General features: G+C 40.1%; 1 protein-coding gene across 1 annotated transcript in view; it reads left to right on the forward strand.

Moving 5' to 3' along the window:
- APOOL (apolipoprotein O like) overlaps window positions 1-16331 on the forward strand; it is a 38695-nt gene extending 22364 nt beyond the window's left edge. Inside the window, exons 6-9 of the mRNA XM_045847453.1 lie at window positions 2913-3004; window positions 9484-9597; window positions 9981-10095; window positions 15781-16331. Coding sequence (XP_045703409.1) covers window positions 2913-3004; window positions 9484-9597; window positions 9981-10095; window positions 15781-15869 — 410 coding nt within the window. The 3' untranslated portion in view covers window positions 15870-16331. The remainder of the gene's footprint in view (window positions 1-2912; window positions 3005-9483; window positions 9598-9980; window positions 10096-15780) is intronic.
- Window positions 16332-19306: the final 2975 nt, after the last annotated feature.

The raw sequence follows: 19306 nt of genomic DNA on the forward strand, positions 1-19306 counted from the left end.
AAATGCAAATGGAAAACACAATGAGCTAGCACTACAGACCTATTAGAATGTCTAAAATTAAAAAGGGTGACCGTGGCAAGTATATTTGAGAATGTAGAGCAATAAAACTCTCTTACACTGCTGGGGAAAACAAAACGGTGCAGTCACTCTGGAAAATAGTTTAACAAAAAGCTTGTCATGAAGTTAAACATACACTTACATGAGATCCAGTAATCCCAGTGCTGGGGATTTATCCTAGAAAAATGAAAAAGCTGGACACAAATGTTAAGAGCAACTCTGTCCATGATCTCCAAAAGTTGGAAACAACCTCAGTGTCTTTCGACAACAAACTAAAGTGTGGCACATCCGTACAAAGGTATACCGCTCGGGCAGCAAAAGGAAGGAACCCTTGATACGTGCAACAATTTTGTTGAGTCCGAATGGAAGGAGTCAGACCTTTTGTGTTTGCCCACCTTCCGCCTCGGGTTCTAGAAACCCTCTCACATCCCCCCACGCATTCCTGCTTCCTCTCCTCAGTCAGGCCCTTACTAAGCCGATGCAGTTCTCTGACGAGGAGCCACTTTGGTCATCTTGCGTTCACCCTCTGTCCCCAACTCAGATGCCAGATGCTATCCCGCAACTAAATTACATGGGGTGGGACGTCACAACTCGGAACCAATCTGGAATCAGGTATCAGTTTAGTTACATGTACTCAGATACAAAACCTATGTGAATGACAAGAATATTACAACATTCTAACTCTAGGATATATATATTGTATCCTAATAGACCTTACGCTCTCCTTATAATTAATATTAATATTATACCCTACTTTTATTCTAATTCTATGAACAGCTTCTAATTGGATATATATTATAAAGTATTTATTAGGGCAAAAATTGAAACTCAGATTACCATATGTAACAATAGGACTCAAAAAATTAAATTTTGAAGGAAATTTGTCAAAACACAGTACTCAGTTTTCATTGAGGAACTGATAACCTACTTGTAAGGTACCGTGTTCCTTAGGGTGTTCACAATATCTCCCAACCAGTGTCAAAGCCAGAATAATAGAACCAGTGTTTTTCAAAGTGCAGACCTTAACTTACTAGGTAGTGAAGTCAACATGTTCATCTCATGAAGCATTTGTTAAAAATAAAATAGAAGAGAATTGCAAACATCAGACTGTTTAGTACTTATTATGGGTAAATAGTGGAGGGGGAACAGAGAGAATGAGAATGAATGTGTATGTGTGTATGTGTGTGTGTGTGTGTGTGCGCGCATGTGAGATGGGTCGTAGGTCAATGTACATTTTTTTCTTTAATATGAGTCATGGTTAAAAAAGTTTGAAAGCTGTTGGTTTAGTCCAACCCTGCTATGCTACAGATTACACATGGAAGTCCAGGGGAAGGGAATCCCGCCACAGTCCCAGATAAATAATAAATAGCTAGTTAGCGGCTATATCTAGAGTTATTTCTTGCTTATGTATTTAGAGCTGTTGAACCCAAAATGAAGTTTATTTTACTGTAGACTGGCCTTCCATATCAAGTAAAGAGAGGATGAATGCAAGTCTTTTTAATACCTACAGTGACACATCAGGTAAAACTGTGACTGTCCCAGTTTAGGAGCAGTGCATTACGGCAGCCTGGCTGCGCCAGGGAAAGCTGCATTAGGAGACGTCGGGTCAGCGCAATCAGAAGCAAACTGTAGGTCCTAGAATACTAGTGAGCAAGACTACAGTAATGGAGCAACTTAGGACCTATTGTAATACACCTAGACCCTTTTATTCAATACCACAAAACCCTGTCTCTCTCTAAAGAAAAGCTGTACTGGAGGTAGAAGCGGTGCGCCTACACGCTTCCTCTGAGCTCAGTCTACTGTAGACAAGACTGTAGACAGGCCCCCCACTCACGTGGAAGCCAGACAGGGGAATACCCCTTGGTTTTTGCTCTCCCTAACCTGTAGAGTAGCCTGCAAACGTTGAAACGTTGCCAAGTATTTTCCACCTTAGTCTTTACTCATATACCAGGTAGCTTGTTTCATTTTTCAGTTACGGACTGTAAGAGTTGTACCAGAGAATAAAAGTACTGACCCTCAGTTAGAAATTCTGTCCTGTGATTGCTTAGATCATATTTGCAGAGTCCAAGATAACCAGAGTCCAAGCATTTAGAGATAGATTTTGTTTTGCACCAACACTCTGTTGGAACTAAGCTATGGCTTGGAGTGCTGGGTGCCACACTATTGCACAGAACCCGGGGTCCCGTGGGAGTGGTACAAGGGACAGGGACAAGCTGTGCACGGAGGATTCAGCACCAGGCTAACCAGAGTGGTGTCAAGGTATAATAGTTGTACAAATGATGTTCCTGATGACATTCTGTGCTTCAGACTTATTTTGAAAAGGATCGTGCCATCCAAAAAAGTTTGAAAATGACCCTCAGATGCTTAGCTGAGACACTTAGAAATCAAACGATCATCTCAACGTCACTTGCAATTACGAAATTATTGCTTCAGTATTCTACATCAGTGACATGAAGGACCTCTGTACTTTTCACAGCCCTCTGCTGATTAGCTAGTTGGATCTTTCACCTTCTGAAACACTTAATCAAAAAAGGTCCATTTAAGTTTTAACATGGTTGAAGAGATGAAATAATACCTAGTTTTAAAAAAGGAAAAAATCATCAGTGCCCTTTGTGCAGGTAATTATCGTGTTAGACTGAGAATATTTCTCCTAAATTGGATATGACAGCTACGGGTATTAATTCAATTGTGATCCTTAATGACATGTAGCTGGCATCTCGATTGGTATTATTACCGAAAGAGTAATTTAACAAGATGATGGCTTTAATGGGAGCAAAGAGAATATTAAAATTATAGAGGCATCAAGTTTCTGGTAGCATGTGTTAAGAATTTAACAGTTTGTTTCAATTTCTTAGGTTCTAGATTTAAGAAAATTGCGTATCCACTGGGACTGGCCACTTTAGGAGCAACTGTTTGTTACCCAGTTCAGTCCGTAATAATTGCAAAGGTAAGTTCTTTCTAAGTGAAAGCTGCATTTTAGTATTTGTTTAAACTCTTGGTTTGTGGCAACATTTAAATATCATATGGTATCTGTAACATTTAATTTCCAGAGACATATACTTATCAACTCTTATATTGGCAAAATTCCATTAGCATCTCAGCATGGTTGTGCCACTCGTGACATATGATGATCACCAATAAATAGGATGACTTTGTTTCAATATAATTCAACATTATAAATGCTGGTTTGAGCATTAAGTTCCGAGAGACTGAATTACAATTTATGGGGATAAATACCGCTGTATCCTAGAGCCATGTAAAATTACATTTTTCATTAACAGAAAATTCCAGCTGCTGGTAGCTCTCAGTTCAGCAAATTAACATAATGTAAGGACCAGCCACTTGGTAGGTACGCAGACAAGATAACGGAGGCTATGGAAAGTGGAAAAAAATACAGATGCATATACAAACTAGGTTTTGAAACCATCTGGAATTAAGTAACACTATCCATGAAAATCCATATGATAGTTGTTTTGTCATTTTCTTGTGAGCTTACCTACCAATCCAGATATTTTCCTAGGGATTTGAACAGCTCCTGTCAGTATTTTATTTTATTTTTAATGCATATTCGGTAGTGAGAAGGAGAGCTTTGGGATATACAGTTTTTGCTTCCTTTCCCTTTTCCCTTAATTACCGACATTTAGCATTTCCCCTCACACTGGAAGCAGTGTGTGATGTTACCAAAAGGACTTTCTGTCTTTTTATTAACATTATGGCATCCCTTCCAATGCTGATGTAGATGAAGCTGCCTGTTCAGTGTTTTGAGAATGTCAAGGTCATGGGGCCGTGTGCAATTTGTAATACAATCAAATTGTGAAAGCTTATACCAAATGAAAAGAATATTATTCATGCAATCTGGTTATACTTGAGATGGTTGATGAAACGAGACTTTTATTTTTAAATGTTTTCCAAAATGTATGCAGGAGTTAGCCACTTAAAATCATTTAATATTAGTGCTGCAAGAAACCTTTGAGCTCATTACATTCAACTTTCTCATTTTCTCATTTACCAGCAAAGAAACTGTGGCCCACAGAAGGTTCACAGTGACTGACTCGGCTCGGGCTCTTTTTTCTCTCCCCTGGCCATGATAACGGCCCCTGATTCTTTTGGTTAGTTTACAGCAATGACCTCATATTTTTTTTTGTAAAACTGACACCCACTCATCCTTAAATAATTTAAGCATTGCCAAAAAAATGCATAGAAAAAAAAACCTAAGCCACTGAAATTCTTCCACTGAGAAAAATACCAGTGTTAACATTTGATAGAATGTTATTCTACTCATTTCTTCATGCCTACATACAGATAGAAAAATAGGTGGCAGACTAGGCAGATACAGTTTCATAAGAACAGGATCATACATGCATGTTAGACATCTTATTTTTAATTAAAAAGTATTAAAAGCATTAAAATTCAATTTTAATTATTTTCTTAATTTTTTAAAGTATTAAATGTTACTCTGACAGAAAGAAATAAAAACAATTGCTGATATTTAAATTAAAATTACTATGGTAAAATTGTTATAGGTATGAGTTCCTAAAAGTTCTTCTGTGGTTCAATAATAATTGTTACTTAAATTTCTAGAGTTGGGACCCTTGCTTTTCCTTTAACATCATATACCATTGTCACAGTGCCATATGTACCATTCGGTGGAGTCTAACATTATGCACAAATTATTATACAGGGTCGGGTCTAGCACAAATAATGCCTCTGTTTTATCACAAAATCATAGGCACGTGATTCTGTAACATAACACTATCACACTCAAGCACACCATATGACACTTTAGGTGAAATGTTCAAATTAAAACTATAAATGATTACGCCCATATTATGACCCTACCATTACTCAAGCAGGTGTTACTTCTGCCGGACCCTGTATATTAGCCATGACTATTTCCGATATTAGAATACACCCAATGCTACATATGACAATGTGACTTGCCTACCCAAAACCAAATGAAAAAATGTATGTATAAAGTACATACATTCTAATTTGATGTTATCAGAATCAGTAAATCAGTAGTCAGCAATTAATCAAAAATGTTACAAGAGGGCATTTTTTATTTATTTATTTATTTATTTATTTATTTATTTATTTATTTATTTATTTATTTAAATAACAATAGACTTTAATACCTCACTTATTCAATGGATAGATTGTCCAGACAGAATATCAGTAAGAAAACATAGGCTTTAAACCACATATTAAATGAGATGGCAAGACGGTGTTAACTAAGATACACAGAACATTCCATGATAAAGCAACAGAATACATGTTCCTTTCAAGTGCACATGGAACATTCACTAGGACAGATCATGTATTAGGCCACAAAACAAATCTTAAAAATTTTAAGAATACTAAAGCAATATCAAGCATCATTTACAACCACAGTAGTATGAAAGTAGAAATCAAATTTTTTTTAAATCCTGAATATGTTTATCAATTTAAAACATAACTGTGTGTTCATTTTTCTCTTTTGAAATAGGACTATTCTATGAGCATGGGTCTCCTGGCTGAAGATCCATAGCATCTTTTTTTTCTTTTAAAGATTGTTTTAAATTACTTCTACAGAAAGGAAGGGACAGAGAAAGAGGAGAGAAACATCAATGGGTGGTTGCCTCTTGTGCGCCCCCCACTGGGGACCTGGCCCACAACCCAGGCATGTGCCCTGACTGGGAATCGAACTGGCAACCCTTTGGTTCACAGGCCAGCACTCAATCCACTGAGCCACACCAGCCGGGGCCCATAGCATCTTTCTTATAGTTAGCCATATCTATGTCTTCTACTATTTTCAGTTTAGATTTTTAATCAATAGAATGAGTACATAAGTAAATAATATAAGGGTAGGCTCCTCCTAGATTTGTATTATTTCCCCTAGAATTTTACAGTTGTCTTGTTTATTGTCTCTAATTTGATAGTAGTTATTTCAGTTTTAAAAAAATTTAAATTAGATTTATTAGGTGACATTGCTTAGTAAAATTATATAGGTTTCAAGTGTATAATTCTATAATACATCTTGTATGTTTACCACCCACAGTCAGTTCTCCTTCCATGACGTTTGACCTTCTTTATCCTTTTAATAACCCCTAACTCTCTTTTCCTCTGATAAATGCCACACTGTTCTCTGTCTCTGAGTGTTTGTTTGTTTATTTGTTTGTTTGTCTTTGCTCATTTTTTGCTTTCAGTTTTATATTCCATGTATTTGACCTCTAAAGCAAGGGAAGCAAAAGCAAAAATAAATGAATGGGACTATATCAAACTCCAAAGCTTCCACACTGCAAAAGAAACTGTCAAGAAAACAACAACGCAACCAACCAAACGGGAAAAGATATTTGTAAACAGTGTCTCCAAAAACATCCAAAATATATAAAAAACTCATACAATGTAATAACAAATACAACAAATGATCCAATTAAAAATGGACAGAGGACCTCATAGACACGTATCCCAAGAAGACATACAAATGGCCAACAGATATTTGAAAAGATGCTCAACTTCACTCTCTGTTAGGGAAATGCAAATCAAAACTGCAATGAGACACTACCTCACATCTGTTAGAATGGCCGTTATCTGGAAGACAAGTAATAACATTAACAAGTGTTGAAAAGGTTGTGGAGGAAAAGGAACGCTCATTGGCTGATGGTGAGAATGGAAAATGGTTCGGCCACCATGGAAAACAGGATGCAGGTTACTCTAAAAATTAACAGTAGAGTTAACCATATGACTCAGAAAATTCTCTTCTGGGTATCTATCTGAGAAATTTTTAAACATTCATTTGTGAAAAAACATGTACCCCGATGTTTATTGCAGTATTAATTACTTTGGCCATGACATGAGAACAACCCGAGTGTCCTTTGTTAGATGATTGGAGAAAGAAGAAGTTGTATATATATATACACAATGAATACTACTCGGCCATAAGAAACGATTAAGTACTGCCATTTGTGACAACGTGGATGGACCTTGAGAATATTGTGCTAAGCAAAAGAAGTCAGATAGAAAAAGTCAAGAACCATAGGAATTCACTCATGTGGGTTATACAATGGAAAGGAATACACCGTATGACTCTTTACAAAGTATTTAGCTTAATTTTCCTATACACAGCAACAGTTCTTGCACACTCGTATTTCATCCTCTCTTCTTACATTTAAATTGTTTAATTACAGTAAAACTGATGTAGACACTTGGAAACAAAACTTAGGTCTATCACTTGTGAAAGACAGTACTTGGGCATATTGCAGAATATCCAACAGCAATGAATATTCAGCACTCTGTGAAACATCATTTATTATAAATTCTTAAGACATCTTTAATGAGATAAGTGTTTTACAAGAAAGACAGGTGAGAGGACCCCCTTCTACTGTATGTGTATTTTTCTGAAGGAAAGGTCCCTTACCTTTCAAGACATTCTCCGAGGGATCTATGATGTTGAAAACGGTACAAAACAATATATAGGAAGTCCTTTGAGAAATAAAAGTAACACTCCACGTATTCACTATGTAGAAATACACTTCAAGATGGGATTACTCTTTGCTTTTTATATTTTTCCTCACAATATTTTCATTTTCATCTAATGAGTAATATATAATGTGTTTCTTAAAACTGTGAAGCACTTAGGAATAAACTTAAATAATGTTTTAAGACCTGTTTTTAAAAACTATCAAACTTTACTGAAGGCCATATTTTTAACTTGAATACATTTAGAAGTATGTCTTGTTTCTGGAGGAAATGCCTCAATGTTAGAATATGACACATGTTCCTACATTTTTAAATTTAATACAGTTCTTAAAACATTTCTGCATTTGGAGTGAATATGAAATTCCTTCAACCAGAATTTTTTGTCTATCTGCTGTGTTTTGGTAACCATACCCAGCTACAGCACAGACAACGAAATAGACCAATAGAACAAAAGAGAATATTTAAAACCAAATATCTTAGCCCTGGCTGGTGTGGCTCAGTGGATTGAGTGCTGGCCTGTGAACCAGAGGGTCACCGGTTTGATTCCCATGTGAGCACCTTGTCCTGACTGTGTCAGCTGGGTGATCAAACAGTGTCCCTTGTGTGGGTTATGCTAGCCCTCCTGTTATGATTGAGTCTTGATTGCTGTTGGCTCAGTCCTGTGTGGGATAGACTGTCAGGCTGGCTGGCTGTGAGGGCGGACCTTGACCACCCTGTATGAGCTGCTGCGCAGGTGCTGACCACATGAGGCAGAATCAACTTCAGCAGGATTTGGCGCCTGCCGAGACCTCCCTTTGGATATGCCACTCGCGAGGCTAATTGCATCCTGCTCTGATGTTGTCTGAAGTTTGCCACTGGGTGTGTTGGTTTGGGGGGCCTCGTGGGAGGGGTCTGGTGCGAGCCAATGTCAGATGCTGTCTGTGTCTGGCCCTGAGCAACCTCTTTGGAGCTACAGAGTGGTCCACTGTTTTTAGCTGCCTCTGCTGGGCCCGGATGTTCATTGGAAACACCAAGCTGAGTCACTAGGTAGGGGCGAGTAGTGTTCACCAGATTGATAACAGGTTCAAAATCTGTGCCAGTGCCTGGGCTGACGCCACTCAGCAGAAGTCCCAAGGTACCCCAACTCCTGCTACCACCCACCTGGTGCCCGCAGACCTCTGTGGTGGGGTAGGGTCTCAGGGGGGCTTGTCAGTGAAGCCAGCAGAGTTTGTCAGGCCCACGCAGACCAAGATTTGGCCGTGTGAAGGGAGGACTCTGCTGGGGAGAATGGCCCCCGTTTTCAAGCTGCACAGAAGGAGAGAGAAGAATAGAAGCAGGGAATCAGAAGATTTTCAAACAGGAAGAGATAGGAATGCAGGTTTAACAGTGGCTGCAGGAATTCAGCAACCTAGCCTCTGCTCTAGCGCTTGTAGTTCCTTTTTCTTTTTTCTACAAAAAAGAGAGTATTACTTCCTGTAGAGATACGTTGATTTTCTTTTTCATTATGACCGGGGAAAGCAACATAAAACTTGAAGCAGAAGCATTCACTTTAAAGCATCTTAGTCTTCTTTTCGCTGTCAACTGTCTTTCTCGAACTCCTCTTAAATGACGTAGCTTTGAAGTCACGGCGTGAATGCTAATTATACAATTTTAAGACTTTTTTAATTTAGAGCAGTTTTTGGTTCACAACAGTTGTTACAATTGATGAACCTACACTGACATGTCATTAGCACCCCGAGTTCACGGTTTGCATTAGGGTGTATTCTTGGTGTTGTACCAACTATACCTTTTTTAGCCTTTTATGCGAGGCTATTCATATTTCAAATAAGATTTAGAAAATGGGGCTTTGTGTTACGTCATCGAGAAATTCACTTCTTTACTGTTGATTCTGACTTGGATGTTAACATCAAACACCTAACATAAGTTTTGAACATTTGATCTTTTAACTCTTAAAAATAGGTTATTTGTCTCACTTTTTGTTTTAATCAGGTAACTGGAAAAAAGGCATACGCAACAAGCCAGCAAATTTATGAAGCGGTTAAATCATTGTGGACGAAAGAAAACAAAAAAGAGTCACTTCCTGAACCTAAAGAAAAAACTAAGGTTGAGTTTCAATGGACCGAAAGAGTGAACATTTTGTTTGGGTGGTTTGTAATGGGATTTACAAGAACAGAATGAGAAAAAGATAAAGAGACAAAATAACTTTGCATGCTATAATTTTTTAAAAGATTTTATTTATTTATTTTTAGAGAGGGAAGGGAGGGAGAAAGAGAGAGAGAAACATCAATGTGCGGTGGCTGGGGGCCGTGGCCTGCAACCCAGGCATGTGCCCTGACTGGGAATCGAACCTGCGACACTTTGGTTCGCAGCCCACGCTCAATCCACTGAGCTATGCCAGCCATGTGCATGCGATAATTTTATAAGGTATTTTATTCTTGTGGTAAAATCATCTATTTATGAAGGAAAAAATCTTTTTTGGTAAACAGCTCGGAAGCCCTGCTGAAATAGAAATGCCTGCAAAGACAGCTGGCGACCTGAAGCACTCGTTGGCTCCGCCAACAGAACTATCTAAAACGAAGGCCAAATCAGAATCCGTCTCAGGTTTGTTTGGATCCTTCAATTTCGTTTTCATCCTTCCCTTAAAAAGTTCATGATATTATTAGCTTGAACTTACTTGTGTGTTGTTTTCATGATTTTTTCTTTCTCATATCTGTGGTTTGTATATATGTTTAGGTTTTGAGGTATTCCGGTACCTGGGACTTCTCTAATTGCGACATTGTTCATAATGGAGATCTTTTCACGGGGGAGTGTAGAGTCGCACTGGCTAGTTGGGTGAATGAAGGGCTTAATATCACTTTATAAATGTGAGGAAAGTGTGCTTTTCTGCATTCTGTCAATTTATAGGCTGTAAATATGAGTCACATCTACATGGAAGAAATATCAGCTTCTGTTTCTCATGCTTTTAACCCCTGTCAGTTTTGGCTTCCACCATCAGTTTTGTTTAGTTTAGATGCTGGGAGAAGTTTCAACATCAAATAGTAAAAATAACAACAATTAGAATACGAAGAACTTTGCTCTTGTAAGGTCATGGCAATGAGTACTTTTGGGGAGCAATGGATGATAATCATGCCTGGTAGACAAATACTGCAATGGTTTCACTGTGATCACTAAGAAGGTGACACAGTGTTTAATGCCATTTCAGTATGTATTCACATAAAATTCCCCGTCACTGCCTTACATAGGTCTGTCTATCTGTACAGTGTTAATGATACTGCCATTAAGTTGTCTTGCTGCAAAGTAAACAGGACCAACTCAGAGTTAAAGAATTAGGAAACAGCCCTGGCTGGTGTGGCTCAGTGGATTGAGTGCCGACCTGCGAACCAAAGGGTCGCCAGTTCAATTCCCAGTCAGGGCACACGCCTGGGTTGCAGCCCAGGTCCCCAGTAGGGGGCGCACGAGAGGCAACCACACATGGATGTTTCTCTCCGTCTCTCACTCCCTTCTCTCTCTAAAAATAAATAAATAAAATCTTTACAAAAAAGAATGAGGAAATAATGATAATATCTCATTATTCAGATGCCCTTTATTGAGCCCCTCCTCACCCTAAAAAAAAAAACAAAACTCTGATGTATATATAATTATAATAACTTTATGATGAAGAGACCGAGACTCGGGGAACCTAAGTAAGTTGCCCAAAACCATACAGCCTGTGAGCGGCAGAGGTGTGTTTCCAGCCTACATGTTCCTGATACCAAAGTCCAAGCCCTTTCCTTTCTGTACAAAGTAGCTAACTTAAAACCAGAGTTTTAGTCCCCAATTTCAGCCACCTCCTCTCTCATTGGTATTTTTACATTTATTTTTTATTGAGTTCATTGGGGTGACATTGGTTAATAAAATTATACAGGTTTCAGGGGTACCATGGTAGAGTGCAGCATCTGTATACTGTAATCTTCATAAAAGCTGTCAGAGAGTAACAAACCCAATTTGAGTTTTACTCTTTTCCTCTATACCTCGTCACTTCTCCTTCTTAATCAATGTAAATTATACAGTTTTTACACTCTCCCTGAGTAATGCACAGTTGACCATATTCTGAAAAGTATATAACACATCCACTCACTGTTCTAAATGCTTGTCGATTCCAGAGTCATCTCTGTGGAGATAAAATGTGTGACAGTTGAGCAGTGGGACCAAAGCGTCTGTAGCAGATGACTGCTGCTTTTAAGAATATATCGACATTCTGGAGCCCTTGGCCTGCCTGTCGTGGGTCATGTGGTATCTGGAAAGCATTGTAAGGAGACCTGTAGAGGAAAAAGACATGCCACTCCCATTCACCCTTGTTTCATACCATTCAGAGTGGATTATACAGTAGACCTTTGGGGTCGGCCATCTCTACCTTCCTGCTTTTCACATGGAGTCCTAAAGGTGCACAACCTGAGGAACAGGAGTGCTTCTGAGCACAGATTTTAGAATAATACACAGATCAGAAATCCTCAGGCCTCAGTCTCTTCGTCCATCAAATAGGGTCCACTATACAGTGTTTTGATCACATAGTTGTTTGGAGGATTAAATGCAGTATTACATGTAAAGCACAAACTGCACTATCGAGGACGTTTTAATCTCTCCACGAGTGGTAGAAGGTATCATTGTCGTTTGATTAGAGTAATAGCCATTTGCCAATAAACACGTTTATTCTCATCGAGCACACTTTGGGAGCGTGGTACTTAGCTGGGGAACGTAGCCACGGCCACCACCTGCCAGCTTACAGGATAGATTGGGTGAGCGCTCTCTGTGTATTTCACAGCTCCGGATATGAGTTTGCTTCTTTTCTATCACCCACATACACTTATGGTGAAAATGATGTTATTTTGGAAAATTGGTCACACGGACCTCTTCAAAACCCGATGAAAGCAAGGTGAGATCTGTCATAGTCTCCCAGGGTTAATATCCTTCGGAAGAAGGTCATTTTAACATGATTTAAGTAGTTGAAAAAATGAAAAGAAAAATACTTCTTGACAAGTGAAAATTCTATGACATTCAGACCTCAGTGTACACGAATAAAATTGTATTGGAACACAGCCACACTTGCCCGTTTATGTGTTATCTGGCCGCTTTCGCACTGCGGAGGCAGACTTGAGTGGTTCGGCGGGCACCCTCTGGTTTACGAAGTTGGAAACGGCGACTCTGGTCGGTCCTTTGTAGAAAACGTTGGCTGATTCCTGATTTAGAGGGGTGACCTGTGCCAACAATACATGACTCATCTCCCTCCTTATGATATTGCCCACTTTTGTATTGATCAAGAGACTAAATAGCAATGTCGAAACCTCTGAAGGGCAAAAATCAAATTTCCTACCTATTTTTAGTGCGAGCGAGATGGAAATTTCTCGGGCTGTGATACAGCTTGCAAGTGCCATCCCTGAGGAATAGAGAGGAATCAGTTGGCTGAGTTACTGGAACTGCAACTCAGTTCAATGCCTGATCGGATTGAGACGATAATCCCTTCACCCTTCCTCAAATAGGGAAAGGGTTCCCTGACAGGTAGATTATCACGTGCAGCTTCTGCAATTCTTTTATACAGCATCCGCCGTGCCAACAAACAAAATACCAGTCATGTAAAGAGGCAGGAAGATGTGTCTGACAGTCAAGATGTTAAAAATAATAACAGCAGACCCACAGGTGATCTATATGTTAAAAGTGTTTATAGTGTGTCTGATAAAAAAGAAAATGACATGCATTTCTCAGTACACTTCTTACTTGCACTGACCAAAGGCTGTCACAAGGTGGCAGTAAAGATACATTTGCGAAAGGAGCAAACAGAATCACTTAACCTTTTTTGTCTGCTATGGACCCCTTCTCAGAACAGTGCTTTTATTTATTTTTTAAAGAGTTAACTTATTGATTTTTAGAGAGGGGAAGGGAGGGAGAAGGAGAAGGAGAGAAACATCCATGTGTGGTTGCCTCTTGCGTGCCCCCTACTGGGGACCTGGCCTGCAACCCAGGCATGTGCCCTGACTGGGAATCGAACTGCTGACCCTTCGGTTCACAGGCTGGCAGTGAATCCACTGACCCACACCAGCCAGGGGGACAACAATGTTCTTAAATGCATAAAATAAAATACATAGTAATATGTGAGCTTCCTTCAATGTTTTAAACAACAATATCTAACAAAAGATCTAATTTAGGCCATAGTTTTAAAGTAGTGGTCAGTGTAAATATTTCAAGATAACTGCAACAGCAGTGTAATATGAAAATACCTGTGATCTCTATTAATGATAAAATCTGCAGTGCTGTTAATACTATTGTGATTTGTTTCCTACAGTCATTATTGAAGGAAAGATCTATTTTTAGCCAGACGTTAATGAAAATAAAGACAATTTCTCCCATGCAATTTCATAAATCACATGAATTCTATCTGCAGACCCCCTAAAACTAAACATCTGTATCCTGTGGAAAGCTGTATTAGTTCCATGGGTAGTGAGTACTAATGATCTGGTTGTTTGCAATATATTTGCTGGTTAAGTTGCATATAGGTTCATCACACTTTATAAAATACAAAATGTTTGTGAAATGATAGGTGTTGAATAAATCATTATATATTAATCTGTTTCTCCTCTTTGTTTTCTTCATAAAACTGGAAATTAAACTTTTCTATAGAAAAAGGTGTGTTTCCTAAAAGTAACAAAATCATCTAAAAAGAGTCCAATTTTGAAAAACATAATGAAAATAAAAATAAATTTCTGAAAAATATTTGTTTCTGATGTCACAAAGGAAGTGTAAAAATAGTTGTTTTTGCCTACTTGCCATGCACAAGGTATGATATGCAGAACTTTGTGCACATTATTATACCGAATACTAAACATAATTATATGGCATTGTTACCACTCTAGCCCCCATTTTACTGAAAAGCTGGGGGGGTTATTGTGTTGGGGACCAGGTAAACCAGGATTCATTCCTGGCTCTACCACTTATCAGCTGAGTGACATTGGCCGTTTCTAATCCTCTCTAATTTAAAATGTTCCTATCTATAAAACAAGGATAATATAAGAGCATCATCTATCTCAGGGTGGTATTCTGAGATAATGCATGAAAATAACATAGCATCTTGCCTGGCACACAGCCAGTTTATGAAGATTACCCGTGACACACACGTTGCTAAATGCAGGGATCCATTGTCAATGTCCGCCTCATGCGGTCCATCCGTAGCTTTAAACACAGGTGATTACTCCCTCCTCCTTGCAACAGTCTCTTCACCTGGCCATTGGGACACTACTCGCTCTTGGTTCACTTACTTCACAAACTAGCTCTTCATTTTCAGTCTTGTCTGCTACAGTCTCCTCATCTTAATTTCAAACAGTTGGAGTGTCCAACAGGTTCAGTCTTTACACCTCTTCTCTGAGGCCCTAGATGATCTCATGTAGTCCCCATAGTTTTAAATGCCATGTATAGGTTAAGACTAAAATGTATAAACCAGCCCAGGTCTCTCCTGAAGTCTGCAGATTCACATTGTTAGCTGAGTACAAATAACATTTGTACTCAGATGCCTATTTCTTTTCTTTTTTTAAAAAAAGATTTTATTTATTTATTTTTAGAGAGGGAAGGGAGGGAGAGAAAGAGAGAGAAACATCAATGTGCGGTTGCTGGGGGCCGTGGCCTGCAACCCAGGCATGTACCCTGACTGGGAATCGAACCTGTGACACTTGGGTTCGCAGCCCACGCTCAATCCACTGAGCTACGCCAGCCAGGGCCAGATGCCTATTTCTTAACACTTAAGTTTAAAACCTAACACTTCATTAGCCTTCCCCCAAATTTGCTTCTCTCACATTTTTCCCTGTCTCAGTAAACATCAACTCCATTCTTGTAGTTTCTCACGTTTAAAAATCTCTCTCAGAAAACATCTCCAATCTATTTTGGAAATCCCCTCCTTTGGAAAACATGCCTGAGGTCTGTTACATTTGCTCTCTCCTTGAAGGCATTTTGCTGAGACACCTACAGGGCTGACATCCTCATGCGCTTCAATCGTCACTTTTCTAGAAGGCTTTCCCCGGCCCCCCATGTCACATCGCAAGTCACCCCAGCACTGCACATGCCCCTCCCAGTTTTATTTTTCTGCACTGCACTTACCACTATCTGATACATTATTTCTTTTATTTTCCGTCTCACCCGACTTGAATGTTATGTCCACGTTAGCAGAGATTTTTGATGTTTTTCACTGCTGTATTCCTAGGACGTGCAATCAATTTGTTAAACGAGTGACTGATTTTTTTTTTTTTCGTTTCAATACTTTATCAGGTGCTACACACTCTGTGCCTGACCCCAAGCTCATGGATCACGGGCAGTCCCACCCAGAAGACGCAGATATGTACAGCACTAGAAGCTGAAGCAGTCTGCACAGAGAGCTACAGATGTGTGACGTTCCAAATAATGATGCAAAAAATCATGTCGTGGGTAATTGACGCATAAAGCATTACTTTGAAGCAAATGTATTCTTTACACTTTCTAATGTATAGGTTGACCAATCACGTAAACGATTACACACAAACAGGAAATGCAATCCAAACAATATTCAATGATTGGTGAAGAGGCAGAAGTAGTACTATTAGGATGCATTTGATGAATTTTAGGGGTATTTATAAAAAAATAGAGTGACTATGTGAGTACTGATGATACTGAAACCTGAAAAGAATATGTATGTGTATATATAAATCCATATACACATATATATTTGCTTTAGCTTTTTCTAATTAATGGCGGCTAAATTACAATGGTGTGTGGAAGGATATCTTCCCTATCCTATTTTTTCATTTCCCAGAGCTGGAATAAACTATACATATTTTATGACACTCGGGGGTGACTTTGTCTCTTTGTTTTATTAATGTTGACTCGTCTTAAAGGTCCAGAAACGCCTGTAACCATTTCAGGGGACCATATGCTCCATGGGGCCTCCAGTGCTGCTGAGCAGGCCTTAGACTGGTTCCTGGGGGGTTTCCTTTCAGTCCCAGGCCTCCTATACCTGCCAGAGATGGTTGCGTCTCCCGTTACTTAGAGAAAAAACATCAGCTATTAGTTGTAATCACTCACAACTTCTGCACATGTGCCTTTAAGACTTGCGTCTTTACTGGCCCCTTTTCTAAGGCCAGTGCTTCTGGTTGGTTTCCAGCTTGCTCTCCTTCCATATTGTCCAGTACCGTACCTTCAATCCTTGGTGTTTCTTTCACTCATTTCCTTTCCTCAGCGTCTGAATAGCTTCTGATCTTTCTCTAAAAACAGCAATAACAAAAACCTTTCCCTAAGCCTGCCTCTTCCTCTCGAGCTACCTTTTCTGTACGCTATAATTGTCATGCCGCATACAAAAGCAATGAATGCCACTTTCTTCCTCACTTGCAATTCCTGACTTGTGACACCCTGGCTTTTATACGTGTACTTGAATTTCCTGCAGTGACTCACTCTTGGCTGCTCCCTCCTCGAAATGCACTCCTCCTTTGCTCTGTTATTTCTGCTTCTCCTGCTCTGAAGCCTTTCACGCCTAGGCTATTCAGGTTCTATTTCCTAGTCTTTTCTCCTCGTTCAGTATGCCCTTTCGTTTCCCTTCAACATAGTTCCCTGGCTGCAGGCACCATTTCTGTGTTCTCATTACTTGTATGTCCAGCTGCCATATTTCTCCAGAGCTGCAGAGCTTCCTTTCTGGGTATTTATTAGTCGTATGTTGGGAACCGCCCTGACTGGTATCAGAGGCTGAAACCCCTGCCTAGGCTAAAGCTAAGGGAACGCCCTTGGAACCGTGAGCCAGCAAGGAGACAAAAGCTTATCTCCCTGGCAGGAATGCTGCTTCTGCTGCTGAACCCCAAAAAGCTTGGTTGGTTAGCCAAAGACAGGTAAGATTCCCCACGGGGGGAACGACCTAAGCCAGGCACGATCACTTTGGGAGGCCTCCCAAAAGAAGGACTTGGGGGGCTGCAGCAAAAGGGGGTGATGGACCCTCACTCCTCGGCTTTGACAAAGTCTGAGTTCTCAGTGTCCGGAAGAAAATCTCCTTATCTCTCGGTGGCCTTAGTTCCCTTGCTCCACCTAAGCCTGAAACAATGACAGGGTAGTACAGCTCGGTACTGGGAAGTGCGGATCCCGGGGTGATCAGGCCTAAGAAAGAACATATAAATTACTGTGAAACCTTCTTTGTTTAGAATGCTCTCAGTTGAATGAGAAGGGTCTTAGGAGGAAGTTAGTTTGTTCCTCAGTCTTACAGCTCTTTGACCCCCAACTCAATAGACCGGCAGAGTTCTTTGTTTTCTATAGTTCCTTACTTCCTCCTAATGAGTACTGTGCTTTACCTGAATTATTATGCAAAATGAGCCCAATAAAAGCAGGTATGGACGGTAAATCAGCACGCTCCCCACTAGGGGGGGTGGCCATTTCGTCCCTACTTCCCCACAGAAACTAGTCTGTCTCTGTGCATGTGTCGTTTTTTCTCACGTCTTTATCGTCGAGCCATCCACAGCGTTCCGTGGTCACTGCTGGCCGGTGACCCACGCGCAACAGTTGTATCCATCATACATGCCATAGATAGCCCCAGTGTCAATATGCCTAAAACTAGGTTGTCTCTACCTCTCTCTCCTTATTTCAGTTCCTCATATCTGTTCTACCTTCTCTTCTTGCCCTCATTCAAGTCTTCATCACTTTCCTGAATGATTACTACGGCAACCTTCCGGTTAATCTGCTTGCCCTAAATCTTGCTCTCCGTCACTTCCGAATGTCTTCTTGCAAGTAACAGGAAGCCCGTTAGCAGCAGCTTAAGTAAATAAGAGCCTCTTTCAAGTCTGCAGTTGGGCAGTGCAGTGTTGGGACGGAATCTCATTGGTGCCAGGAAGCCCCAAGACATTTCTTCCCTCCACTCTAGTCTTTTTGTCTTCTTTAAAGATTTTATTTATTTATTTTTTATTTATTTACAGATCTTATTTATTTATTTTTAGAGAGACAAGAAGGGAGCAAGAAAGACAGGGAGAGAAACATCAGTGTGTGGCTGCCTCTTGTGTGCCCCCTACTGGGGACCTGGCCCACAACCCAGGCATGTGCCCTGACTGGGAATCGAACCGGCAACCCTTTGGTTCACAGGCTGGTGCTCAATTCACTGAGCCACACCAGCCAGGGCTTCACTCTAGTCTTTAGCATGTTGATTTGTCACCCTGTATTCACAGAATGGCTACTGCACTTCTGGAAAACACATAGACACTCAAAGTAAGAAGAGTTAGCACAAAATGTCTACCAGATGCTTCCAACCCCCATTTATTAGAAAACTAAGTGCTTTTTTAGAGCCCTTCTCTGGTTATCTGTGTATATCTTGACTAGAGCTTATATAGCCACAGGTAGCTCAAGGAAGATTGGCAAATCATGTTTTCTACGATAAGGAAGGCAATTGGTAAGGGGTTTCGAATGGCTATTGAATTTGAGCTAACATACAGTGTCTGCTACCCTGTTCTTCTAACCCAGGGGTGTCAAACTCATTTTCACCGGGGGCCACATCGGCCTCGCAGTTGCTTTCAAAGGGCAGAATGTAGTTTTAAGACTGGATACATGTAACTACTCCCTAACAGTTAAGAGAGAGCTCGGCACTGCCGCTGGGTAGAAACGTGGTGCTGGGCCGGATAAAACAAGGTGGAGGGCCGGATTCGGCCCGCGGGCCTTGTGTTTGCCACCTGTTATAACCCATGTGCCATATTATTGTGACATAGTTGTCTCTAAACAAATTTTCTTTCTGAAGTCTTCAGTCATTCACCATTGCCTACAGAACCAAGGACTCCTTAGCATGCAGACAAGGTCCTTC

The sequence above is a fragment of the Phyllostomus hastatus genome, unplaced genomic scaffold (genome assembly GCF_019186645.2).
Source record: "Phyllostomus hastatus isolate PE091 unplaced genomic scaffold, TTU_PhHast_1.1 phas_contig_551, whole genome shotgun sequence".
NCBI classification, from domain to species: Eukaryota; Metazoa; Chordata; class Mammalia; order Chiroptera; family Phyllostomidae; genus Phyllostomus; species Phyllostomus hastatus.